Here is a 27,905-nt window from a genome sequence, read left to right as displayed (position 1 = left end):
AGATGTAAACAAAGGGAACTAGATAAACATTCCCCTCGTTCAATATAGAACGGTTAAAAAGCGAAGGGAGGGAGCAAAACATTATAAGAAAGCTAAGTAAAATACAAATATTTGATAGTTTTAATATTATCATGTTTTATCCAAATTCAATTTAGATTTTTCATCAATTTCAACAGCTATTTCCACTTCCATTTTCGAATGCATCTGTAAAGATAAAAACAAAATTATCGAATCAATAGATATTGGTAAAGTTTATTGCTTTATAATTAAAATTTGAAACTAAATAGTCGGTCAATGCTTAAGTGATTAAGGGCTCATTATAAATGATCCTTTGTTATCTTTCGTCTCTCTTTAACGTTAATCAACAAGGTACATGAAAATTTTAAACTATTGCATCGTACTTATTCAATCCTTATTTTCAATTTGTTAAAGAAAAATAACCTTGGTAATTTGAAGTGACATGTTTTTTATTGTTGTTGTTGGTGTTGTTGTGTATGGCTGTATGTTTACCATTGTGTCTATAAAAAGTAACACCACAAAAATACTGAACTCAGAGGAAAATCAATTCGGAAAGTCCATAATCACATGGCAAAATCAAATGACAAAACGCATCAAAAACGAATGGACAAGAACTTTCATATTCCTGACTTGGTACAGGCATTTTCAAATGTAGAAAATGGTGGAATTAAACCTGGTTTTATAGCTCTAACCCTCTCACTTTGATGACAGTCTCGTCAAATTCCGTTATATTTACATTGATGCATTAAATAAACAGACACCATAAATAAAATAGTCAAAATATGGGTACATCAGTCATCATCGTATAACAATTTTAAAAGGAACAATTTAACAGAACACAAAAAACATCTATCTACAAACACATTCATTGAGTTGTGTGTCTAACGTCAGGAAAATTTTATACGTCACACAGATTTGTCGTTCAATATGCATACAAACAATTTTAAAATTTACATAGGCAATGTTAGCATATAGGGTTATAATTTAATTTTGGATGTAACGCGTCTTCTGATTGGCTGACGTTATTTTGTTATAAGCCCATAATCATAATTTAGACATGTGACCGTGACGTCATCAACGTTTTTTCATGATTTTCTACGGTTTAAAATAGAGCTTAGAATTAAATTATAAGAAACGACTGTAATATTTTTTCTGTCTATTCGAAATAACAAAAAATGTGGTGCACACTGTTAAATAACCCGCTACGCGCGTAAATATATCATAATGACATAAAATAGAACAATATCATACTGACGGGATCTTTTAAAGTACAGAGTCACGTTATAACAACCAAAGAAATACAAAAAGTCGCATATACAAAACACGCCACCAAAAAATGATAGACAATACAAACACATTGACGAGATGTATAAGTACCGATAAAAAGGGATACAAGTTGACAATACCATACTATATTGACTTCTAGATCCGGCCATTGTAAAATACCACATCTTGTAAGAATATTGCACATTATAAACATTGATATGGGTAATAAAAAATACGTGTACTAACAACTACAAAACAAAAACATACATAACTATACATTACCTCTTTGCCAGCTGCTTGTCTTTTATAATTTGGTCTGATAAATGCTGCAATTAGTCAGATGAATATATCATAAGTTAACAAAACATATTTTCATTCAAAATGTTATTGTGTGATTGATTGCCTTGTTAGTATCTAAATTGCTTCATTCGAAACTAAAGTATTTTTAAGTTATCGTTGGGAAACTTGCATAACCATTGGAACTGTAATTATTATTATTATTTATTTTATTTTTTTTTTTTGGGGGGGGGGGGGTTTTCTGAACGCTTTGTTTTCATTGGAAACCTACGGATGAAGTAGATACCGGAAATCCTTTTACTGACATTGCATTGACAGTTTGTTTTCGACTATAAAGTTTGTATATTCCTTTGGTATCCTTGCTACTCTTTAACTGAACATTTTCAACCAAACTGAAATATGATTTCAAAACTTTCCAAATGGATAGTTAAGTGACATCCATTTCTAAAACAAATAGACTGATTTAAAAATCATGTTAATAGCATTTTTAAACTAATGGTAACATATAAGAGTTTGAGACATCTGACGAAACACAATAAGGATATTTGGACGATTCACGATTAAACTTTTAACAAATTCGACGCTAACGGTAGCCGAAAATGATTATTTGACGCCTGATGGTCAAAGGAATTCCTACCTTCTTTCTAGTATGTAGCTCAGAATATGGTACCATATAATTATAGCTTGCTGGACGTTAATCATCGACTCATTTGTCGAGCAATAAGAAATTAATTGTTCTAATCGAACTCAATGACTAACTATATTTCCTACCTGAAAGCACAGTTCCAACAAGTAGTGCAGCACACACAGTAGCGTTAGCGGCAAATATACTGACGTTTGTCATCAGTGCTCTCATCCCAATAGTCGATACAATTCCAATAATCTAAAGTTTTAAAGAAAATCAGTTTTCTACATAAAGAAATACTGAATCAAGTTTGAAATTTGATAGGTGTTTTCGTTTGTTTTATGTGTTTGAGCTTTTGATTTTGTCATTTGATCAAGGACTTTCCGTTTCCGTTTTTGAATTTTACTAGGAATTCGGTAGTTTGTTGCATTTTACTTATAAGTAGTGCTTCTAATGACAATGGAAAATTACATTTTGATCCTAATCTATCGAAAATTTAAAGATTCTGTGACGCTTCCCTTATATCTGTAAACAATATTGACTTAGCCGCTGTATCAATATAGATAGGAGAGAGTAAACTTACCTCAGCCGCTGTAGCAATAGAGATAGGAGAGAGTAAACTTACCTCAGCCGCTGCAGCAATGGAATGAAGATAGGAGAGAGTAAACGTACCTCAGCCGCTGTAACAATAGAGATAGGAGAGAGTAAACTTACCTCAGCCGCTGTATCAATAGAGATAGGAGAGAGTATACTTACCTCAGCCGCTGTAACAATAGAGATAGGAGAGAGTAAACTTACCTCAGCCGCTGTAACAATAGAGATAGGAGAGAGTAAACTTACCTCAGCCGCTGTATCAATAGAGATAGGAGAGAGTATACTTACCTCAGCCGCTGTAGCAATGGAAACAGGAGAGAGTAAACTTACCTCAGCCGCTGTAGCAATATAGATAGGAGAGTAAACTTACCTCTGCCGCTGTAGCAATATAGATAGGAGAGAGTGAACTTACCTCAGCCGCTGTACCAATAGAGATAGGAGAGAGTAAACTTACCTCAGCCGCTGTATCAATAGAGATAGGAGAGCGTAAACTTACCTCAGCCGCTGTACCAAGAGAGATAGGAGAGGCAAACTTACCTCAGCCGCTAAATTTAATAACCCGGATGAAGTCCCTTCACATTCAGGATATGTAACCTCAGCGGCTAACTGAAATCCTACAGGACGGTAGCCAGTTAGAAAAAACCTATAATAAAGTTTGACTCAGAACTAACAAGCTATCATGGTAGAATCTTAAGATTACATATATTTCCCATGTAGTTATATACAATTTTTTTGATGAATTTGTTATGTATAAGTTTTAAAAGTTATCGTTTATAGGTCCATTATAGACAAGCCCTAGTAAATTAAACATATTCAGGGAATCGTATACATGTAAAAAATCTACAAACGTGACAACTTTATGACGAATGTTCTCCATCGGATAGCCAATGGTTATACAGGACTAACACCATAATGTGAATGTCCTTTATCTGGTATGTAGACGGCCGAACAATGACAAATCTTCAAATTTGTTTTATCGGCTTCTGCAAAATTCGCAAGTCCATGTCAACTATTTTTCACTTGAGTTCTGATCAAACTGATGTGGTAACCGATCAAACTGGTGTGGTAACCGATCAAACTGGTGTGTTAACCGATTAAACTGGTGTGTTAACCGATCAAACTGATGTGGTAACCGATCAAACTGATATGGTTACCGATCAAACTGGTGTGGTAACCGATCAAACTGGTGTGTTAACCGATTAAACTGGTGTGTTAACCGATCAAACTGATGTGGTAACCGATCAAACTGATGTGGTAACCGATCAAACTGGTGTGTTAACCGATCAAACTGGTGTGGTAGCCGATCAAACTGATGTGGTAACCGATAAAACTGGTGAGGTAACCGATCAAACTGGTGTGTTAACCGATCAAACTGATGTGGTAACCGATCAAACTGGTGTGGTAACCGATCAAACTGGTGTGTTAACCGATCAAACTGGTGTGTTAACCGATCAAACTGGTGTAATAACCGATCAAACTGATGTGGTAACCGATCAAACTGATGTGGTAACCGATCAAACTGGTGTGTTAACCGATCAAATTGGTGTGTTAACCGATCAAACTGGTGTGGTAGCCGATCAAACTGATGTGGTAACCGATCAAACTGATGTGGTAACCGATCAAACTAGTGTGGTAACCGATCAAACTGGTGTGTTAACCGATCAAATTGGTGTGGTAACCGATCAAACTGGTGTGGTAACCGATCAAACTGATGTGGTAACCGATCAAACTGGTGTGGTAACCGATCAAACTGGTGTGTTAACCGATCAAACTGGTGTGTTAACCGATCAAACTGGTGTGGTAACCGATCAAACTGGTGTGTTAACCGATCAAATTGATGTGGTAACCGATCAAACTGGTGTGGTAACCGATCAAAATGAACTAACGCACAATGCAAAATACAACTGTACAATGTACTCACCCAAGAAATCCAGCAAACACATACACTAGCCACAAACGATGTAGCTTTAAAATAAATGTATATACGACCATACCAATACAACTTATCAAATATATCCCGATTGTTGTTCCTCTAAAAATATAAAATTTGACTGTATGTATTACAAATCTATCATAGCAATGAACAATGGAGATAGAAAATTTGAGACTGTACTCGAACGATACATAAAAGTAAATCACAAACAAACGGTTCGAAAGCAAACTAAATACATTTTACTTCAATTCTTATCGTTGGTATAAAAATCTTCGTTTTTATTTGGCTAGTGTATGACTATTTCTTTCTTTTCGCAATGATGGTATAACCGATAGTAAACGTGAAAAAGTTTGTTTAGGATTTGAAATATATATAGCGTATACATAAAACAAATATTATTTAGTTTGTCAAACCCTGTACGTGTTCTAGGCTTTAATGTTGTTGTTTTCAAAGGCCCGAAATATCGAGAACCTAGATCCATCAAGTGGAAAACTGATAGCTGATTAAATTAATGATTATGCCAGGCAAGGATATGCGGTCCTACTAAAATATGCCCGGGAGCGCCCGGGAAAAGAAAAAGCGCCCGGTGAAGAAAATAAAGCGTCCGGGAGAATAAAACAATATTTTATAACAATAAATGTTTTCCTAAATAAAAAAAATCATTGCTTGTTTTGTATATGATTGATATATATATCATAATTAAAAATCTGAATGGATCTATGAATACACATGTTACATCGATCTTTAAAGACAAAAATGTTGCTAAGCACATGTCCTATCCCCATGACAAACATATGAGTGTGCCCGCAAATAAAACTCCAGAAAACAGCGTTTTTGTGTGTAAATGATTTTATCACACAACATAAACTATAAATTTAATAAAGGAATAAGGTTTTCACTAGTGTTGTCAAATCGTACACTTTTGTCTTACCGGTTACTCGGATAATCGTTCGACCGATTAACCGGTTAACCGGTAGTTTGAGATGGGCTTGAAAGCCTTATCAATAGCACCCTACACACAGATATAACATGTGGTATGAGTGTCAATTTGACAACCTTTCATCCAAGTCATAAATTTACGCTTTTAGAATTGAAGTTTGTCCTCTTTGTTATAAGGCTTGTCTGTGAGGATTCCTGGCGAAGTTTGACTTCTAATAATCAACTACACCGTATCAACCATAGCGTTTGTACCAACTTCAGATTGAAAAATAGAAAAACCTTCTTGATCTCGTAGAATTGAATATGTCTGAAACTGATTATTCTTTCCTTTTCACTTGTTGACTGCGAAAATGATGTGGAGTATTTCAATTTAAATGATTAATTATAAAAAGAAGATGATTGCCAATGAGACAATTCTCCACAAGAGATTAAAATGACACAGAAATGCACAACTATAGGTCACCGTTTCTTTACTTTGTTTGCATGTTACTTGTACTATCACGTATACATTGAGTTCATTCACATTGGTTTGAATTTCACAATTTTTTAGTTAGCATTTCGTTTAAAGTAAGACTAAGCCTTGCGCGACGGAGGTTTTACATTTAGGTGAAGGTTTACACAACATTAGATCAGAAACGAAATAATGAAGTAAATCGTAAAATTTAAATCGCTTACTGATTTAAAGTTACTGTTAAAAAAACATGTATACTAATTATGTTTCTTTTAGATCCTGCTCCGAGCTGAGAGACAAGTTCTAATTAATTTTATGTGTATAGGATTAACAATAGCAATCAATTTACTGGACAATTGATGTGTCAAATAAATTACCAAGACGACAATTTTTAAATAAAACCTAACTATTTAATGATTTCAATACAAATTTATATCAAATCTGTCAAAATTGAAAAAAGTCCGGTTAACCGGTTAACTTTTTTTTGGTATTCGGTATTCGGTCATTCGACCGATTAACCGGTTAACCGTTGACAACACTAGTTTTCACAGAACACACACCAATGTGGAAATCGAGAATAATAATAATAGTCTGTTCTATGTTCGTTTGGAATTTCAACCAAAAGATGAATAACTGGATCTTCCTTCATTGTATTGGATGCTTGAATCACATAAGTTTCCTTATGAATAACGCTATTTTGCTTGGTATTCCAAGTCATTTCCATGACCACTCCTTCTAAACCTCAATTGTACCGGCAATCAAAGCCTGGCTTCAAATTATTGTGAAACAATATAAACTAGGGGGAGCGTGAATCAGATGTGGATATTAAAAATCAATTGCCAAAATTATGTTTGAGTAAATACAATCTGTGCTTCGTTCCTTTGCAATAGAATAAAAAAAATTAACTGTCATATATCCTTTACTGTTATTCCTCTTTCAAAAGTTAAAGACAATTTTAACAAAATCTGTATCTTGAGAAAAAGTATAGTCAACGTAGATACAAATCACAATGCATAGACAGCTGAACGATAAATCTCAAACACATCAAAAGAATGGATAACAACTGTCATATTCCTGACTTGGTAAAGGCATTTCCTTATTTAGAACGTGGTAGATTAAACCTTGTTTGATAGCTAGCTAAATAAAACCTCTCGCTTGTATTCCAGCCGGTGATTAGTCTTAAAATTCGAACCAACTTAAAGTTTAATGACTTTCTTAAAATTGTTTTTGTAGCCAATGCGTAATTTGAACAACAATAGTTCTGATAAACTTACTTAAATGTTTTAGTCCGATCCAACCATAAACCAGATAATATGGAACCAACAACTCCCGATAAAATAATTGTAAGACCGATAAATCCTGCATCTTTCTGATGACTCTGTAAAAAAATGCGTCGTGTTTTATTTAATTCAAAGCTTGCAAGTGAATAGTTCATCATCAATGTTTCTTAGCTTAATTTGACAAAAAAATGAACCATACTGTCTGCTAAAAGCGACTATTTCAATTTCGTTAATGAATGAACAAAACAAATACTAGTATTACCTTAAATTTTGTATACATTTCGTTGCTATAATGCCCGTTTAAGACATGAAACTTCGGAAGAACTATATGACCAAGAGAAGCTTTAATATACAAAGCAACATTTGTCTTAGCTCAATTTTGGCTGAGGAATAATTACCTTGAAGTAAAACAATATAATTGGATTCAGTAAGGTTGATATGGCATAGGAGCAACCCAAGTTCATTGCTGTAATATAGAAAGTAATAGTATATCAAACATGCTCAACCAGGAAGTTGATAATAGTAGACTAATTTGAAACATTGACAAATCTACAGAACATCACAGAAAGATTGAATAGGCTCTAGGAACATGATTTTAAAAATAGTTTAGAATAGTCCAATGGTCGAAATTCAAATGTTTCGCCTATTGGTTGCTGCATACTTGGAACCTATTGAAAATGTTAAGGGCGTAATCGTGAGATGGCTAGTTGTTATTGAATACCTGTGTCTCAGATGACAATGGATGTAGTCCAATTGTCATATTTACACTCCCGTCCAATTCTCGCAATTGTGAAATTCAACGCCGACTTTTTACTTACTACGTGTATTAGCGAGATGAGGGGTGTAACGTGTAAAGTAGGATCTGCTCACCCTTTCAAAGCATCTGAGTCAGAGATTACCACGGTTTAAGTTGTGTTGCATGTTGCTTAGTCTAATGTTTCTTATGTCGTGTATTGTAAACGTGTTTGTCTTTTCTGCAATTTACGTTTCTGCCATAATTTCACAAGTCTCTCTTCACATTATATTTTTTTATTTCTCTAAAGGTATCTTCTGTCACTGTTTTTTTTTTTCAAATATAAAAGACAAAAGAATATTAAAACGGTAACGAATAAGCGAAAAGAAATAAAACATATTATCAATTATTATTTCAACTCATTTTTATAATCAATTATTTCAATGTTTTAAACAACAAGTTAAAATTCAGGCGAACGAAAAAGAAAGAAAAAAAAAGAGAAAATGCTAAACAGTTTATTTCTTATTAAGGCACCAACCATTTCTCAAATAAAAAATTACTGAGATTGAATTTCAAAATTACTTTTGTTATTCTATACAAATTAACAGCATTTTTCCCCCGTGGAGACACCTGCTGAAATTGCATTTCGCGATAAAAGTTAATTTAGGAATGTCTTTCTTAACAAAAAATTCAAACTCCAATCTCGAAAACAAAATGGTTGGTGTCTTAGTGTTACCTGTGCCGACACTTGCCAAATGAAACACAAACCAAGCAAAAATCCCTGTTTTTAACGAAATTGAGGAGTGATTTTCCATAATGCACCTGCTTTTTCGTTAAGTCGAGTACTTTCTTTTGAGCTTTACTTGGAGGTAATGGTGGGCTTTCTCTAAAAACTTAAAGAAAAAAGGTGAAAATAACATTGAGTTCCTTCTCAAGCATTGGCTTCTTTCCATTTTGCTGTCAGATTAAGTGCAGTGACGCAGTCTTTGACAGCTAGACAAAATGACGACAGCGTTCGCTTATCTTCCATCTGGTTTAAAGGAGTACTTGTATATAACCGAGGCTTCATTCGTTAATGTGCTTGTTTACACTTTCTTCGACATTGTATGGTATGTGTGTGTTAATAGGGATCAGTTTCCAGCTATCTCAATTTCTTACTATTTCGGATTTACAATGTATAACGATAACTAAACTGAAGCTTTGAAAATGTTTTACCAACAAGATTAAGATCAGTAATAATTTGTTAATTGGTTCCATCTAAGATCTACTATTTACCTATAAAGTGTCCGCAATTTACAAGTATACATATTGAATATTTGGAAAGTATGTTTTGGGGTTAGTGAAATATATAAGTATAAAACAATCGGGCATTTATGAATAAAATTTTAAAATCCAGACAATAAGAGACTTCAAAATTTAATCATGGTATAGACATAGATATATCTGTTGAGAGCATAGACTTTTACCCTCTCATCCTATACCAGTAAAATTAATATAAGTTTAAAAAAAAAAAGGGTTGATATCTTACCAATAATAAGTAAAATGAAACACAATGTGGTAACTGCTGCACTTATGTAAAACATTAATGACAAGTTATGACCTATATAAGTAATATCTTTAGTGTATGGCACAACAATAGGTGGTAGCAAAAACCCTACAGCATTACCAATCTGAAAAAAATATAATAAAGTGTAGTTTTCAAATTCTCACGTTCCAGCTAGAGTTTAAGATAAACAACTTGAAAACAATGTGGTGTGTTATTTATATCTTGAAGAACACTTGGTGAGATACAAACGAATATCAAACAATAAAGCTTATATTAAATTAAAAGTAAAATCACAAAAATACTGAACTCAGAGGAAAATCTAATCGGAATGTCCATAATCACATGGCAAAATCAAATGACAAAACCACATCAAAAACGAATGGACAAGAACTGTCATATTACAGACTTGGTACAGGCATTTTCAAATGTAGAAAATGGTGGATTAAATCTAGATGCCGTTTTGATCTGACATCGAAATCTTAGAGATATTTTAAGGGCCAAAAAGGAAATCCCTTATCGCAGAAAGACACTTACAGCATAATCAAATGAAGAAAAAGGCGAAAAGACTCATCAAACTCCGCAAAACACTACATACTGTGTTTGTTACTTGCGCTTTCCAGAAATATCAATATTACAAAAAGTCAGAAGGTACCAATTAATGAGGCAATCAAAACCCTTACATCTAAAACAGATGGCAATCTTGTGTTAAAAAGGAGCAGACTGACAACCTTATGGCAAAAAAGGAGGATTTATAAAACAGCAAACTACAAAACAATACACAGAAACTTTAGTATTGGTCATTACGGTATATGAAGAGAAATTTATCTAATTCAACCAATATCTCTTTCCCTGAAAACTTTATATAATAGAAAAACAAAGAATATGTGCTATTTATCCATGACATACAACCAGTATATGCACAGCAAAAAAAAAAACCACACACAAGCAAAATAACAGCGTTTTTATTGCTGTTCTTCATCACAAAGTCACACGTTCACTTACCAGCAATCAACACAACAAAATATATTGTAGAAACACCAGCACTTATGTAAAACATTTTTGATAAGTTCTGGCCTATATCTTCAATAATTTCACTGTGCGGTACTATAATAGGAGGTACTACAAATCCCATAGCATGACCAATCTACAATAGAATTCACAAAACAAATTCTACCTCCGCCAATATTTTTTAACCTGATTTATAATCAGCATCAGACTGAGAACGGGATAATTGGGACGCTTTCTGGACAATATACTATTGTTGTGATGAAATAAATGTTTACAAATTTCAAGCCACGAATCACAGAATCTTGGATCGACTTTTGACAAATTTAATCAAGGAAAACTCCTGATTTGTGATTTGGGCTTCAAACAGTGGACTTCTTGTCGTTCGCATTACATAACCGTAATGGTATTATCCAATCATCATACAGTTGCCACAGGATAACTTTAGGAAGCAGCAATCAATTTAACGAATTGACCATGCTTTATTGATCTGTGTATTGCAATTTTTTATTCATATGATCATTATTTTTGTAGAAGATATTTTTGTATCAAGAGGGAGGTCACATTTCTTATTCTTTCCATTCGGTTATTAATTTTTAATGGAGATCCCCCTTGATGGCGTTACGTCCAATACCTATCTTTGGGTGTGCCTTGTTTACTGCAAGTGAAGAAAGCTCCTTTAACAACTCTTTGAGAATTTGAATGTGGCATATACACAAAATGCCACCATTACATCTTTTACCGGTGACCGCCAAAATTTCCAGCCGAACATCCCGGTCGAACCTACCTATTTGATTTATTGTGTTCAAATTTTATATCGTCCTGAATATGTATGAAATGATTTGCCATATGACTTATGGTATTTTGTGATTAAAATTTTAATCGGATGGACAGGAAGACGGACAGGTCGAAAATATTGTAATTTAGACAGGTTATTTGACAAAAAAGTCATTTTGCGCTGATGTATCGTTAAACAAATAGTACTCAATCAAGTTTAGGTGAGTTCAAACTTATTCGACCTTTTACTTCAATGTGAAATGGTAAAATGTTAGGAATAGGTGAGAAAAAAAATATGATTGCAAAGTCCTCTGCAGACTAAGATTACCTGGATACCAAAAATCCCAATAGCTGTTGCTGTAGAAACTTCGTTAGGGCCGAACCAAACTGCTGCTATTCTTGCTGGTAAACTGAGAGTGAAAACCTGAGCAATGGCGCACATAGTTTGTCCAAACATAAGAACTCCAAATCGGTCAGAGTTCACAGATGCTACCTTTATCCAAGCTCCAATAGCATTAAGAAATGCCCCACACAAAGTGGATACTCGTAATCCTTTTTTCTGTAGAAACCACATGGAGGGAAAAATAAGTGTAACATACGTCAACATATAAATCAAAGACAGCCAATCAAGTGACATGTCTCTTTTTAATTCATCTTCCGGTAAACTCGCGTTATAAAACGTTAATATGACGTCACCTATTATGTTGAGAGAAAGCCACTGAAAGGCATTGCTAGACAGATAAAACGAGAAGACAAATATAATGATCCATCGACGTTTATACAGTCGTGATTCTGGTTGGTCTTTTGGGTTGTCCACTTCTCCATTTAATAGCATTGGCTTTTCTTGCATACTCTTCGTTACCTAAAACGAAAATTAATAAACTTTAAAACAAATCTGTTTGTCTTTTGCTGCCAATGATCGCCAATGCTTGTCATATTATCATTTCCACACTCTTCATGTTTACCAAATCGACTCATATTATCGTCTTAAAAGTTGCTTGACTTTTAAGTTGTAAATGTAGCTCTGTATTACAAATCCCTAACCCATTGCCAATTGTACTTCGTTCTGTGTTTGATTTCCTACAAGACAGCCTGTTATATACTTTACGTGGTTATATAAATTTCTCTAATTTTTGTGCTATTTTCGCCTTTTTTTTTAAGCGGTGTGATAAAATTATTTTTTTTCACTAATGAAATATCTGTTCTCAGCACATTAGTGGTCTTAATTTAATTATGACGTTAAATTTTCTTGATTTCTTATGATTTTTTTTATTGTGACGTCCTGAAAAATGCGATCATGTATGATGGCGTCCACAAAGTATATAGAACAATACATTCTGCAAATCTTTGGAAAGGAAGGATAAAAATCATTCGAGAAACAGATTCCACCACTATAACTAATGTATCACAATATTTCTCCACTTTCAACAGGTAAATTTTAATCAGTATTTAAAAAGCTCAGCAAGCTTTGCGCTTTAAATATCAACAGTCAGGATTCTACTTCGTCAAAATTATCTCCCAATTACTCCAGTTCATTTTCACAATCGTAGAAATGGAAGCCCTTGTAGGGATGACGCGTTGTCAATTTTGCTCTTGAAAACCGATAAATTTATCCACATAGCACCATTACGATCCTTTTATGTTAGTTGTATTTTTAAAAAATGTATCTACTAGCTAATGAGCATCAGTTAATGATCTTGTCTGCATTGATTCAACTTAAAACTATTGCACGGTGGGTATGGTTGTCCTGCGAGAGAACGTTCTGTGCTGGTGATTTGGTCCTGTCAGGTGCTGGTGGGTCCTGATTCTGTGCTGGTGGGTTTGTTTACATTGTATCAGGACGGCAATAAAACGACTGTTTTGTTGCTTAATTTTTCTCTGATTCGTCATAAGTACCATGCAAAGTATATTACAACAATATGATATTGCAAAAGTCGTGCAAGTTCCTTAAACGGAATTGTCCTGACGCTGTGCTGGTGATAAGAAAAACGGTCCTGGTTCTGTGCTCCTATGTCCTGGTTCTGTGCCTTTATATTTTAGTTAAAAATACCACATATTCAAGATCATTGATACTGTTATTGACTAATTAACTTAATAGCCCTATTTTTTTTATTTTATTTTTTTTAAATTAACTGTAATCTTATTTATTGGCCTGTTAATGGAACCCTTCTTGCCCCCTTTTAAGATAAGAAAATATGTTTACGATTTTCGGGATTACGATCATTTTGCAAGATCACCAAAATACGTTGTAATTTATACAATACTTATATAAAGTAGATGATGTGGTATGTTTGTTGTCAATGGACAAATTTCCATAATAAACCAAAGGAAGTATTTGTTAACAACCACACGTCATCGTACGACCTTCAACAATAACCCATAAAATAAAAATGTAAAAGGTTTTGCATAAAAATGGAGAGCAAAAGTATAGAACAAAGCACTTTCTGAGCGTTTGAATCATATGTCTTTAGCAGCTTAAAACACATTTGTTTGTGAACAATTTAGTGCTGACTATAAGAATGACAATAGTATTGCGGGTTTGTTTGGTTTTTTTTTTTTTGGAGGGGATGGGGGATAAGTTAGAGCGAGGTTACAGTGAAAGTTTTAAGCTTGAAATAGTTTCTCGTAAGATTTAAAAGTTGTATTTTAAAAGAAAAATGTATCTTGTAGCTATTAAGAATCACTTGTTGTATCTGTAAGATTTTTTCAACATAATTTTTTTGTCTGAACGGTTATCAGGTTTTTTTTTTTCGAAAGTTTGATAGAACACTAAAAAAATTCACTATTTTATGAAAGGGCAGACTAGAATATGTCAGAGAATGAAGACGAGATAACCTTTGTACAGAGATTTTTGTTATGTTTAGCATTGGATCAACACAAGGGTACATATAAAGATCTATTTAAAAGTATTTGAAACTACCGTTTGCTTTGTTAATTGTGCCTTCAATTTCAAATATTTCAAATATCTCGTAGCTTCATACTACCAATTGAGTATAAAACAAGTATATAAGTTTAAAAAAAAGAAATTCTTAGATTAAACACCTACATTTAACTTTAAAAGGTCATAACAGTTTAAAACAATACAAGTCTACACACACAAAAAACTGGCTTACTTTCAACTGGTTATCATACCGAATCGCTATAAGATCATATATAAGCTCACCTGTGTCGAGGGGTCGTGTGAGGTTCATGTATTGTCTTGGCGTCCGCAATTACAAAAAGATCTTTTCTGAAATTACTTGACCAAATGTTACCAAATGATTTTTCAAGAGTGAATCTAGAAAAAACAATATTCATCAACAAATATGACCACTGTCTGTTAAAATGTATTCGAGTTTTTAGTTACAGACGATTCCATTGAGTATGTAGGCAAATGTTATATCTTTGGTTAGCTTGCTTGTTAGCTAAACCGTGGATTCATTGTTAGGTAAGGTATACTACCCTCCTTTCGAAGTAGCCTGGTCCTACATACAGAAAGATGTGTCCTTTGTCGGACTAGTCTACTCGTAAAGTTTACATAACCTAACAATGACTTTTCTGTTCAGCAAGCAAGATAACCAAAGATATTCCCTTTGTCTACACACTCATTGAAATCGGCTTTAATATTGCTAAAGTTCAAGCAATTAGGGCAAAACCTACCGAGTAAAAAAAATCAAAAGGCCAATGTCTATCTACCTTGCACATTTCAGAAAATTCAGATCAGATAACGAAACTGGGCCCAGCAACATTTATAAGCAATTTAAGATTTTGACCCTCACAGTTTCCATTCACCACAAATATTTCGTTACAACGAATCATTTTGAATACAAAAATATCAGTTGCAGCCTTTTGTTTATCTATTAATATATGTATACGGATAAAGCTATGAAAGGCAGCAGGGTCACCAGGGTGAGGAGTCCATGTCATCTGAAATAAATGCTAAGCATAGATCTATCTAGAAAGCGACAGATAATCATGACATTAAAAAAACTCTCTTCTTTTCGACTTTTTTCGAACAAATTGACACATAAAATGAATTATATAGTATTGTGGAATTTTTAACTTGTGTTCAATTCATTGGTTACACCTTTTACTAGGATAAAAATCCTGTCAAGTATGAGCTGGGAAAAATATTTCAGAAAAGAAGATGGAAATGTGAAAGTTTCCGTGTGTCAGGTACAACAGCATACGAACAGCTAACACGCCTCGTCAGGGTGGAAGCTAAAAAGTCCACGAAAATTTGATTTAAAGCCTTTATTCGTTCCAACAAAGTTATTGAGATTTTGTTGAGAATTCGTTTTAACCATCTACGACAACAATAAAATTGGAATGGAAATGGGGAATGTGTCAAAGAGACAACAACCCGACCAAAATAAAAAAACACAACAGCAGAAGGTCACCAACAGGTTTTCAATGTAGCGAGAAATTCCCGCACCCGGAGGCGTCCTTCAGCTGGCCCCTAAACAAATATATACTAGTTCAGTGATAATGAACGCCATACTAATTTCCAAATTGTACACAAGAAACTAAAATTTAAACTAGAATTTTTTTTTAGAATTTACAGCTCTTCTATAAATATATGCGGAGCGCTAACAAACATGTCTATGCGGCATATGCTTTGATCATTGTTGAAGCATCAATGTAAGGGGCATTTAATATCTTAATAAAACTATTCTTATTTTAGATACTATATATTGTTATCTGATATTGGACGAAAGATGTTGCCCTTTTATCTAATTATGTAATACAAGTTACGATCATTTGAGAACAATTATCTGCCCAATTTTATTGATTTTGTAACATTTGTTTCAAATATGACCAACTTCTTATCCAAAATCACCAGCACCGTATCAGGACCCACCAACACAATGACAGGACCCACCAGCACAGTATCAGGACATGAAAAAATTGAGAAAATGCTAAATTTTAATAAATTGCAATGCTTTTTCACAAAATAGTTTTGTCGTGTGGATTGCGGTATAGAAAGCGGACTCTATGAGCATTTTCGTTTTATTTTTACAGTTCTAGATTTTCTGAAAATGAGCATTTTTGTGTTACGCTTACTGAAACAGTTTAGAGAGTCAACTTTTTAATGGTTTACATATGAACCCATAAGAAACAAAATTGAAAAGTCTCAACTGTTTTCTTCCATTTTTTATGAGTGAAAACGTCAAAAATCATCATTTTCGTCTTTGTTTACATTTTTTCATTGATCACCAGCACCCGTCAGGACCGAATCACCAGCACAGAACGTTCTCTCGCAGGACAACCATACCCACTGTGTATTGTCTGATCGGTTGTCAGGTGGAATTTTCGAAAATTCTTAAACATTAAAAAAAAAATCTAATTAAATATTTCGATGAAGGGCAGACTAAAAATTTTCAGTGGTTGAAGATTATAATCCCTAGTTATCACACACACAAAATAATATTTTTTCGAAGATAAGCATTTTCATCATCCAACTTAAAAGACTGTCGTCAAATACTTTAAGTAAAAAAATAACTATTCGAACACACCTCTGTTTTTGTGATTCATTAGATAGGTGTTTCACTTGACCCATATATTTCATCTTTTCGTACTGTGATTTTTTTATGTTATAAAGTCAACCTGTAGCTTTGATATATAAAAATGATAGAATCTGAAGCGAGATGATATATTAAATACTCTAGCTTTGTACGTTTTAAAGACAAAATATACACCTCGAACACGTATATTTTTAAATCGGAGGTTATGCATTTTCTACATCCAACTTGATAGATACCCATGTCGTCGACTTGATATCTAATTGTTCTGCATTACTATGTAATAGATAAATTGAAAACTTATTCAAATGGTGTTTTTAAAATAAAACACTTCGTAATTGAGAAGAAAATTGTCGTTTTATTTGATTCTATTGACTTTAAAAAAATTGTTACTATACAAATACAAATACAAATATTTTATTGGCACCAACACAATTACAATAATTGGCAAAGGCCCATATTTCAGTGCATTACAACAATGAATACAGCATACTAGTAGTTAAATATGTTATAATTAAGAAGCTAATATCTCGTTTCTATACACTAGACATTTATATATATAAGAACTAGTCACTTTCAGGACTTTTAAAGAATTACTATTAATGCAACTATTAACATTTAGCTGATTTTCACTACAAAATGTAGGAAGTATATTTAATATAATATTTTTTAAAGTTAATTCTATAGTTGGAAAAAATTTCACATTTCAGTAAAAAGTGATTTTCATCTTCTACCTCACCTGATTTACATACTGTAACATTACAAACTCTTTCATCGGTGGGTAAACCTAAACATCGCCCTTTTTCAATAGTAAGATTGTGTGCACTCAATCTTATTTTACACAGAGATGACATTTCTAGTCTATTACTTAGAACATCAACATAAGAACTACGCTGATTTGAATTATGAAATTGTTGATAAAATTTTAGTTTTGATGAATCACGAATTTTTGATGATTGATCCTGTGTGCACTGATCAATCACTCGTTGTTTAAAATCGGTAAATATTATTTAATAGAAAAGTTCCCCCAGCTAGGTTTGAAAATCCTAGATTGTTTAAAATAGAATAAAGTGTCTTTGTCCAGGGGTTCTTTTTTTCAGTTGCCAGAAAAACCTTGGATACAAGTGTGTTTTCAGACCTTAAAATATGATAAAAAAAACTTAATACAAGAAAATGATATTTTTGACCACAACGGTAGCCTGCACAGTTCAGCTCTTCAAGCAGCATTAATGGCTTTTGCTTTTAAAAAAAATATGAATTTCATATGGAATTTTTCCAAAATGGAATTGTCTCCCGAATTATCAAAAACACCCCAAATCTCACTACAATACAGCAATACGGGGGCTTACTAATGAATCAAATAATTTTTCTAAAAGTTTAAAAGGATTATCCAATCCAATTGTTTTCTTAATCTTAAAACATGCTTTCCTAGCTTTTTCCATTAGTAAGTATACAGCTAAGTTAAAGTTGCCATTACACTTTAACACATTGGTCCCAAGTAACAATATTTGGAGACGGTTTGTATGGCATTATCATTATAGAGAAACTCATTTAGATATGTTTTACTATTAAAATCAAATACTAATACCTTTGATTTTTGAACGTAAACATGTAGCTTCCAATTTGAGCAATATGTACCAAGAATATTGAGAATGGTTTGTAAACCAGTTTTGCTTTCTGGTAGTAATACAATATCATCAGCATATAATAAACAATTTCCAGACAAATCACCAACTCTAACTGGTTCACAGCTACCATTGAATAAATCTTTTACGACATCATCAATAAACATATTAAAAAGTGTGGGGCTAAAAACATCCCCTTGTTTAACACCTCGCTCTAAGGTAAATGCAGTACTAAGACCATTTGAAAATTTAATTCTAGTGGTAGTATTTGCATACATAGCAGAAAAAAATATTAAAAAGCTTTTTAGGTAAACCTGATTTTAAAAGTTTATAAAATAAACCTACTCTCCATATGGTATCAAAGGCTTTACGCAGGTCTATGAAAGCAGCAAATACTTTCTTCTTTTTACTTTTATAGTGATCAATAATGGTTTTTAAAGAAAATATGTGATCAGCAGTTCTACAATTTTGTTAAAATCCTATTTGATTTTGACTGATAAGAGATATGTTATTAACAAATTTCAGTAATCTTGAATGAATGACTCTATAAAAAACCATTACAGTAAGCATTTATCGCCTTCTCTAACAAAGAGCTTCGATTCTTTTGTTCTATTTCAACTTGGTTTCCGCCTGTCAAAATCTAACTGTGTCGAGTAATGCAGCCAGTGATAGAATATATTTATATCAGTATTATTTATTTGGAGTTTGACACGAAATTGTATATACTGTCTTGTTTTAGTGACATTTCGAGGAAAATTTTCGAAATATTTCTTAATTTTGACCAAAAATTGCTCACAAGAAAATTATATCAAGTATCAAACCAAACCTATTAGAAGCCTAGAAACACCATGGCAAACAAACAGATTCCAGTAACTGTTAATGGAATGTAAGTTTCTTAAGCCAATAGAATGACATAATTTTCAAAATATGGCTTTGAACAAAAGTATAGATTTTTTTAATCAATATCTATATATTGATAAACTTGTCTTAAGGAAATCCTTGCTAGCACTGCATGCAATAATCCTATATCTATCAAGCACCGAATTGCCAAATATGAGAGTACAAGAGGAAAGACTTGATTTTTTATTTTAAAAAATCCTTATGTTTATCATTGAATCAACATTAGGTTACATAACCCTTAGTTAAACACCTTTGTAACGAGTCAAAACCAAAGCTTCGTTTTACTACAAATGTTTCAATTTTAAGTGCATTTTTCGAAAGTATTTTCCATATATATATAAATGCAGACCAACTTGATGTTAATCCACAATAACATAAGCTATTTCTATGTTATATTCATATTTGCTGGAACATAATATATATGAATACTACCCAGAAATGTGTTTGCAAATATGTTTATATAAAAATAAAGCTGAAATCTTGAATCATTAATTATACATTTAGTTTTATCTTGTCATTTTTTACTAGACTAGTTCAAGTTTTTTCAGTGCTCCAACTATTGACAAAGTGATCATTTATTAGCATTGGTTTGTTAAAGTCAGCTATTCATGTTTAGCATAATAATCAGCAACACATACATTAACTATTGTTGGTTGAATGCTTGATGTACAGTCGCAAATGTTTCATGCATATTTAGAGCAAATATAAAGATATAAATAATTAATTTTGTGCAGTTAAATTCATTGTTTACAAAGTAAATTATTCTTTTCCACAAATTGCAGTGATTACTATATATTTTAATAATGGATCAGGGATTCATGATATTGCAGGTACATGTACCGTACATGTAACCTGCATGCAAAAATGATTTCTGGGATTTTAGAGAAGTACTGCTTCATCTTATTTCAAAACAAAAGGACGGTTTCTGTAATAATATCAATTGGATTTATATTTAAATAACATGTGATCGATTTTCTAAACACTATAAACCTCCCCTCCCCCTCTTATGATCCAAAACGTTAAATCTGAAATTTCTGAAAAACGAGAGGCCGGATTTATACTGGATATGTTTCACGGAGAGAACAAATCGGCCTAAATGAGAGGTGACAAAGTCTGCTGAGATCTAAAAAGCCCAAATAAACACCACTACATGTGCATGTGTCTATTTCAAATCGGTTATTTTATGTCACATACTAATGTTTTGTCGTTCAGATAACTTTATTAATGTTTATGTCTATGGCAGAACTTTCAATGTGTCTGTCATTGTTTCATTGACGTAAACATCATTTTTCTTTTTTATTCTTTAACATGCATCAAGAATTATTATGTATGAGATTTCTAACCAGTTATGCTCAAAACTTTTTCAAATTGTTTTTATTTGCATTTTAATATTTTTGGCATACACTTGGCGTCATCGGTGCTTCGTTTTATTCGAACATGTACATTTGAAACACCTTGTGATCGTTGTTTACTAATTGAAATTTATGTCAGACCCGTAACGCCTCATTACTTAAAAGAAGAGAATATAGACCTCCACCGATACAAAAATTGTGCATGATTCGATTATATTGATAAATTCGCTTTTCAGCACTCTGAGAGCTAAAACATTTTTTTTTAAAATCAACGCATTTCAGTTTTGCGTTTCATCTTAAACGAATTATTCACGTCAATATGTACAAGACCGGTGCAAACGTATCTAGATGTCCTGTTTTGGGGTCAAGGCATATCAGCACTTATGATACGGGTGGGATATTTTGTGACATACATAATGTTTGATATGGTTATCTGAATATCTAATATCACACAGCAAAAAAAAAAAATACCCGGTAGTAAAGTATAAAAGAATTCGATTATCAAAAAATAACAATGAAACTCAATTGAACACTACTATCACTAGTCGTATTTCAAGTTTTTTTTTTAATTATTATTTCTTTACTGCTGATTTTAAATCTTCAGGAGTAGTAGTATATATTTCTACTCTTCAGTTAAAACACAAATTGGAATGATTATTAATTGAAAATGGACGAACTGGTCATTAATCTTCATTCAGATTTATGATAAGACAGTTGTATTTGTACAATAACTTTTTAAAATAATAATCGACAGGACCTCCCAATTTTACACCGTGATGCGAATAATAATAATAAAAAAAAAGAACAGGATTTTTTTTCTAATATTATACACAGTTATGTTGCAGAATATACATATCTATCTTGTCCTAGGAGTATTGTTCATTTTTAAAATTCTCATAGCACCTCCTCTACCGCCCAATTCTGTAATACTAAATGGACAACCCTTTATTGCCAAAAATGTGCACATTGTCTACTTACCTCGTTTATTTGATCCTTTGAATTAGACTTTCACTCGCCTTTGGTTATTTTGTTTTTCCTCGTAAAAGTTGTTAACTTAAGCATAAACTGTATGTTTCTTTCAAATCTACAAATTTAAGATAATTTTCTGTAAACATCTATAAAAAAAAATCCGAATCTACACCAGAATAAATATTTTATTGCTATTCATAATTTTCACTTACTATTGTACTCTTGTAAAAAAAAATACCGAAATTAATATCAATTATAACAGATGACCTGAAATGACCTCGAAAATGATCTGTTTTATTGACTATTATATACAAAACCTTATATAGAGTTCAACATTTCAACATAACATAGATAAGTGTAAGTTTCATGAGGTTCTTAGATGATTATATGCGTATATGATATTTTTCTTATTCGTCATTTTCCTTTCGAAACTCAATTTTTTGCCTATGTAATCAAAGCTCATAACCATATTAATTACTTCGAAAAAATAAATATTTAATCAATTTACAGCAAATATGATATAAACAGTTTATTCCGGTTTGTCTTATTTGTTTTTTCTATCGTATTTGTAGCCTAGACATCATCAATTTCAAGTGTATTCGAGGTCATTTCACGTCATTGATCATTATGAACTTTAGAAATTACAACAGACCAACATAATATAATAGTAAGAGCATTTCTTAATTTCCGATGATACATAAATCTGTAAATTTGAAAACGATTTTACTGAAACTTAAATTGACAATACCAAAGGAAAAGTTAAGAAACTTGAAGAACATCATCGGAAAAGATTCTGCATGTAAAATGATTTGTTTGGCTTCAGAGTAGAGCTAGTACCAGTTCTAAAAAAAATAATAAGATTGCGACGTTTGATCCCAATACTGGTAATGAGAAAAGATCACATTACATCCGTATTTCTTAGCATGCTCGGACAGAACAACGACAATTCTGAACCCTAAATTATAAACAGAATTGTGGTTACCATTCTATTCAGCAATTGTAAAAACAATCGAATCATCACATTGGAATTTCCATTGTTTTAACTATTTGTGCAACACTGTATTTGTTGTTATATGCATATGCCATTAATTGTTAGGATCTATAGAATGTTTTAAATACAAGTTCAATACTTTGTATTAAGTTCATATATGAAAAGAAGAAGATGTGGTATGACTTCCAATGAGACAACTCCCCACAAGAGACCAAATGACCACAGGGGTTTATGGAGTGGATCCCCCCTTTTTTATTTGTGTGTTTATGTTTTATTTGAAATTATTTTTTCATATTTCAACTTATATTAACTTAGTTTTACTAATTTAAGGTGCTCAAAGTCTTGTCAATGCGATTTAACAAAATAAGTAAACAAAAATCACCTCTCCTTTTATTCCAAATTTTTGTTTTACTCATTTTGTAAAAATGACGTAGAAATTAAAAAAAATATTGGTCAGTGTACGGCCTTCAACAATGAGTGAAACCTATTCCGCATAGCTAGCTATAATAGGCCCCGAAATTCAAACGAGTAAACTTACGGTCTGATTTATGTCCAAAATAATGAACGATAACCAAATATGATATACAGCAACAAATGACAACCAACGAATTATAGGCTCCTGCTAAAAGTGGGACTGTTTGGAGTACGCCACACCCTTACCCCTAACCAGGAACAATGGTGCAATAGCACAACACAAGAACACACTATATACAAACCAATAAACGAAATATGTAAAATAATAAACAGCATCAAACAACAACCTTTACTCAAGAACAGGCTCCTGACTCGGGCACATATAGAATGTGGCGGGGTTTAACAAGTTTGAAGGTGCACCAAACCACCCCTTACCTTAGACAGTATAGTTTACTTATTATGTATTGTGTAAATAATATCGGTTAGAGGCAAATATATACTTTTCAGTGTCCTGTTTCTTTGTCAAAGTATATCAACACTGTATGTTTAGGTGAAGTATACATGCAGTTAAGTCTCGTATCTTAGTGGACGTAATATTACCGAATGGTCATTAATAGTTTATGCTAATTAAGCTAATCTCGCCTACGATTGCTGCTGGCAGTGTAAAAGTGTAATGTTGACCTAAAAAGGGGGTCTATTTATCAGTAAAGTACAGAATTTAAAAAAGAAAACTTTTTCTCTTTATGCTTTTTCTTGGTTTTGGAGATTAGCTTCTGTCCAAGTTTCAAAACAATCCATGAAGGCAAGTTATAAATTTTTCATGTAAAAAAACAAAACAATCCCAGAATGTCTGCAAATCTTAACTGTAAAAGTAATTATTCCGTTTATCAGAAAATTACTGAAAATGAAAATATAATTTCAAAATTTGCATCAGACATATCTCTAAATCATAAAAAAAAAAATCTTGTAAAGTTTCATTTAATTCTATAAAGGTTTGACACAGAATTTGATCTGTATATAACTCTACCACCATACTGTATCTACTTGTTAGTTGTGAAATAAACTAAGTTCATTTACATTGAATTATGAAAAAATGCAAATAAATATTTTTAAAATTTTGCTTTGTTTACATATACTGTATTTCGGACATTTTCAATCCTCTGTCCTTTCATAAAATTCCATGATATTAACGATGTACAGAATAAAGAAATTACAATACAAAAATAATTTAAAATAAAAATAAAAGCCCCAATAACTAACACATTTTTTCTCTCCATAAAAAAAACGGAGTGTCTATTCGTCCGGCTAGCCGGGCGAATAGTTAAAAATCTCTATTCGTCCGGCCATCCGTGTGCGGATGCGCAAATATTCAATATCAATAAAAGTGTCATGTGACGTGGAAAGTGTCCCGGATGTGGTGTTGGATAACACACGCGGTGTCGGATAACACACGCGCGTATTCAATGGACGTGTTGAGAATTGGAGATCGTGATTCATATTTAAAGATGTTATAGAGAAAACCAGAGAGTATGTGATTGTTTTAAACAAAATTATATAAGAGTGATTCCAGAGTAATCGCGTATACATGTTATTTAAACTGTGTGGATGAGCCTGAAATTAAGGTGAAATTGACTCGAGATTTACCCCCATTTAGCTTATGGAGGCAAACCGCATTCGGAAAAAATACTAGATCAAGCTTGCTTGGATGCCTTATTTTTTAGTTATACTACAACGCAGATCTATGAAAATACTGATATGCCCGGACTGGGAATAAGACACCAGGGTTTGGGTATTGGATTTCCTGTAAGGTAAATAGTCGGGCCAATCATTATTGGCTTCATCTATGATTTCAAAAGATCAAAAGACAGGTTACACGTGCTTGCCCTTCTCAAATTTCATATGAATTAAAATCCCGAAGAATCGTGCATAATCATATGAGGACCTTACTTTAACCAAACTTCACTGAAACTATAAATTCAGGATCTTTTGAAATCATAGATGAAGCCAATAATGATTGGCCCGACTATTTACCTTACAGGAAATCCAATACCCAAGCTCCTTTAGAATATTAGAATAAAAAAAAAATCTAAATCAAATGTATAGTTTATTTTTTTTTATTAGAATGAGTTTTTTTTTCATAAAACGAGGTTAGGCAACAACCATTTTCTTATCTGGGGGGGCCTGGGATTTTTTTGAAAAAAATATTTTGATGGCCTAGCTGAACGAAAAAAAAATTATGTTTTGCACTGTAGCTGAAAAAAAAATTATACTGTTACCTGCTTGAAAAAAAATTTTGCACTGCTGAAGTTGAGAATAGTGTAAATAACAACAGTTGAGACAGTGAAACAGCAGATTATAAACACATGTCCAGTCTACAGATTAAGCTAAGATTTATATTTATACCTTATTACTTTTTGTATTTTCCTGTAATAGTGTTTGATCCAGAAATATTTAAAAGCATTCCAAATCTCCCGCATGTATGCTACTAGATTAAGACATACTTAAAACTGCAACTATTATAAACATGATATGGTCATTTTATAACAGGGATAGATATGGTATCATATTAAAGCAGTCTTTTAAAGTAGCCCTGATTGTGTATGACACAGACTTGTATACTGGTAGTATTTTCCTTTGTATCATTCTGTATCATTTTTTATACCTCTTTTTTCAATGGAATATCAATTATCATAGTTGGAAACAGTGGATGTTTATAATTTGGAGCTACTCACTCTTACATATGGCAATGGTGGCCACTTCAATTGCAGTATTAAAATTCAAGGACTGTGGTACCTGTATGACGGACTCAGAGAATATCATAATGTAGAAAGTGGGCTAAAAAAAACACAACAGAGACAACAGCCAATGCCAGGATATAGACAGAGCCATGCACTTTACATTTTACATCAATTAAAAAATGAAAATGAATTCTATGTAAATTTTATGGTTTTGAGGGAAAAAAATGTATTTCTGTTCCACATTACAGGAAACAAAATTTTGCTTTCCTTCTCATAAGAAAAAAAAATTTATCGGAGGAAGGTTCTGAAAAAAAATTTATGAACATAATAAAAATCCCAGCCCCCCCCCCCCAGATAAGAAAATGGTTGTTGCCTTAGACAACGTATTTTAAAACAACCCGTGCTTCATTCAAAACCTTTAAAAACACGATGTTATATCTTCATCATTTATATTTGGCCGGACAAATAGCGAAAAACCGTAAAAATACTATTTGTCCGGCTTGCCGGATGAATAGACATTTTTGACTATTTGTCCGACTAGCCGGACGAATAGCCACTGCCTAAAAAAAAATATTTACAAAGACAATCTTTTAAAGATATATAGTTGATCGGCACTGATTTTCAAAATGCCCGAGGCATTATTGCTGATATATTTGGTATACGTTAGATCGGGCTGGAATTGTACATGTGAAAGCAACATACAAAATATGAAAAAAGAATAAACACCTCCCCGCCAGAGCCAAAATAACATTAAACATTATAGCAACTATAGGTCACTGTACCGCCTTCAGCAATGCTTACAAGACACGACGGACGGACACACAGACGTGCCCGGTATTTCTATGTCTCCCGAAACATTCCAGATGACAGACGTCGTTCACAAAGTAAAATAGAGAAATATAAGAAACTCTAGATTGGATGTAGTAAATCATTTCGACGTAGTTTAATATAATCTTACATTTATTGGGTATAATTTCAAGCATACAGACAGGGGCGGATCCAACCATTTTAAAAATGTTAGTTCCCAACCCTGGACAAAGGAGGGTTTCAACCATATGTCCCCACTCAAATGCAATGATCGTCCAAAAAGGGGGTTCCAATACCCACGGATCCCCCCTCTATGTATACCTGGATCCGCCACTGAAGGATTTCTTTGTTACTTTAGGATTACAACAAAACATCTAAAGTAAAGATGCCATCCTGGTGTCTTTCCTATTGTAAAAATACATTCTTCAATCAACAGTAACGTGAAACCTTTTGTTTCATTGTATGTATTATTCCTATTGTATTGATGCGTGTGCATATGCCATAACCAAGATAACAGCGAAGTATTTAAAGAAAATCACCTCATTGCTTTTTCTTCTACAGTAGCCATTACTCAATAAATTTATATATATATATATATATATATATATTTACATTTTCAACAATCGCCAAGAATAATATGCTGATGATATATATATAATGTACACTTACCATTGTAGATGTTATAATAAAATTACCTGCAATGTAGTCAAATATCACTCTGACTTAATATTTGTAATTAATCCATTTAAACGATCAAGCAAGGTCAATACACAATGTTATGCATGCATGTGGTAATTATGAATAAAATCAATACATGCTATGCTATATGTTTATAATCCACAACATATGAGTGACAGCTGATATGTTTTTTGGCATGCCTAAGTTAGTAAAGGGGCATTTGGTTTGTCGGTCTGTGGTAAAATCAATTTGAAACTAGTTACTTATTCGTTATTAAAATCTGAACTTATATATATACAAAAGAAGGGTTTTGATCGAGATTTCACGGTTGGATGAAGAAGAAAATGTGATAGCGCGGAGAGAATATATGAGGGTTTGGATGGGGTTAAATGATTAAAGAATAATACCCCTAAAAATTGAAGATTAGAGAATAACGGGCAAAAAAAATGAAGATTAGAGAAAAAAA

General features: G+C 32.7%; 2 protein-coding genes across 9 annotated transcripts in view; both read right to left on the bottom strand.

Moving 5' to 3' along the window:
* LOC143062798 (uncharacterized) overlaps window positions 1-27,905 on the bottom strand; it is a 528,850-nt gene that overhangs the window by 177,803 nt on the left and 323,142 nt on the right. The window lies entirely within an intron of this gene.
* LOC143062789 (choline/ethanolamine transporter flvcr2b-like) lies at window positions 103-27,642 on the bottom strand. Of its 8 annotated transcripts, none has more exons than XM_076234577.1 (12): window positions 27,457-27,641; window positions 21,821-21,926; window positions 11,793-12,326; window positions 10,685-10,826; window positions 8,889-9,029; window positions 7,802-7,869; window positions 7,398-7,501; window positions 4,722-4,832; window positions 3,338-3,443; window positions 2,353-2,464; window positions 1,567-1,610; window positions 103-204 (listed from the first exon to the last, which is right to left on the bottom strand). In XM_076234577.1, exons 3-12 carry the CDS (start codon window positions 12,312-12,314, stop codon window positions 130-132), a joined length of 1,425 nt encoding a protein of 474 aa, XP_076090692.1. In that variant the 5' UTR covers window positions 12,315-12,326; window positions 21,821-21,926; window positions 27,457-27,641; the 3' UTR covers window positions 103-129. The 8 variants fall into 8 exon arrangements, with proteins under 8 accessions (XP_076090692.1, XP_076090690.1, XP_076090688.1 ...); XM_076234575.1 differs by lacking the exon at window positions 10,685-10,826 and adding an exon at window positions 9,665-9,806 and having other exon boundaries at window positions 27,431-27,629; XM_076234573.1 differs by lacking the exon at window positions 10,685-10,826 and adding an exon at window positions 9,665-9,806 and having other exon boundaries at window positions 27,457-27,629.

The sequence above is a fragment of the Mytilus galloprovincialis genome, chromosome 2, assembly GCF_965363235.1.
Source record: "Mytilus galloprovincialis chromosome 2, xbMytGall1.hap1.1, whole genome shotgun sequence".
Taxonomy (NCBI): domain Eukaryota; kingdom Metazoa; phylum Mollusca; class Bivalvia; order Mytilida; family Mytilidae; genus Mytilus; species Mytilus galloprovincialis.
Note: the sequence above shows the minus strand (reverse complement) of the source record. Positions and strands in the feature narration are given on the sequence as shown.

Coding starts and splice junctions, on each gene's coding strand:
- LOC143062789 (XM_076234577.1), bottom strand. CDS start 12,314: ATGCAAGAAAAGCCAATGCTATTAAATGGAGAAGTGGACAACCCAAAA. Junction 9,030..10,684: donor TTTTGTTGTGTTGATTGCTG/GTAAGTGAACGT, acceptor TTTTTCTTTAAG/TTTTTAGAGAAAGCCCACCA. Junction 4,833..7,397: donor GATCGGACTAAAACATTTAA/GTAAGTTTATCA, acceptor TTATATTTTTAG/AGGAACAACAATCGGGATAT.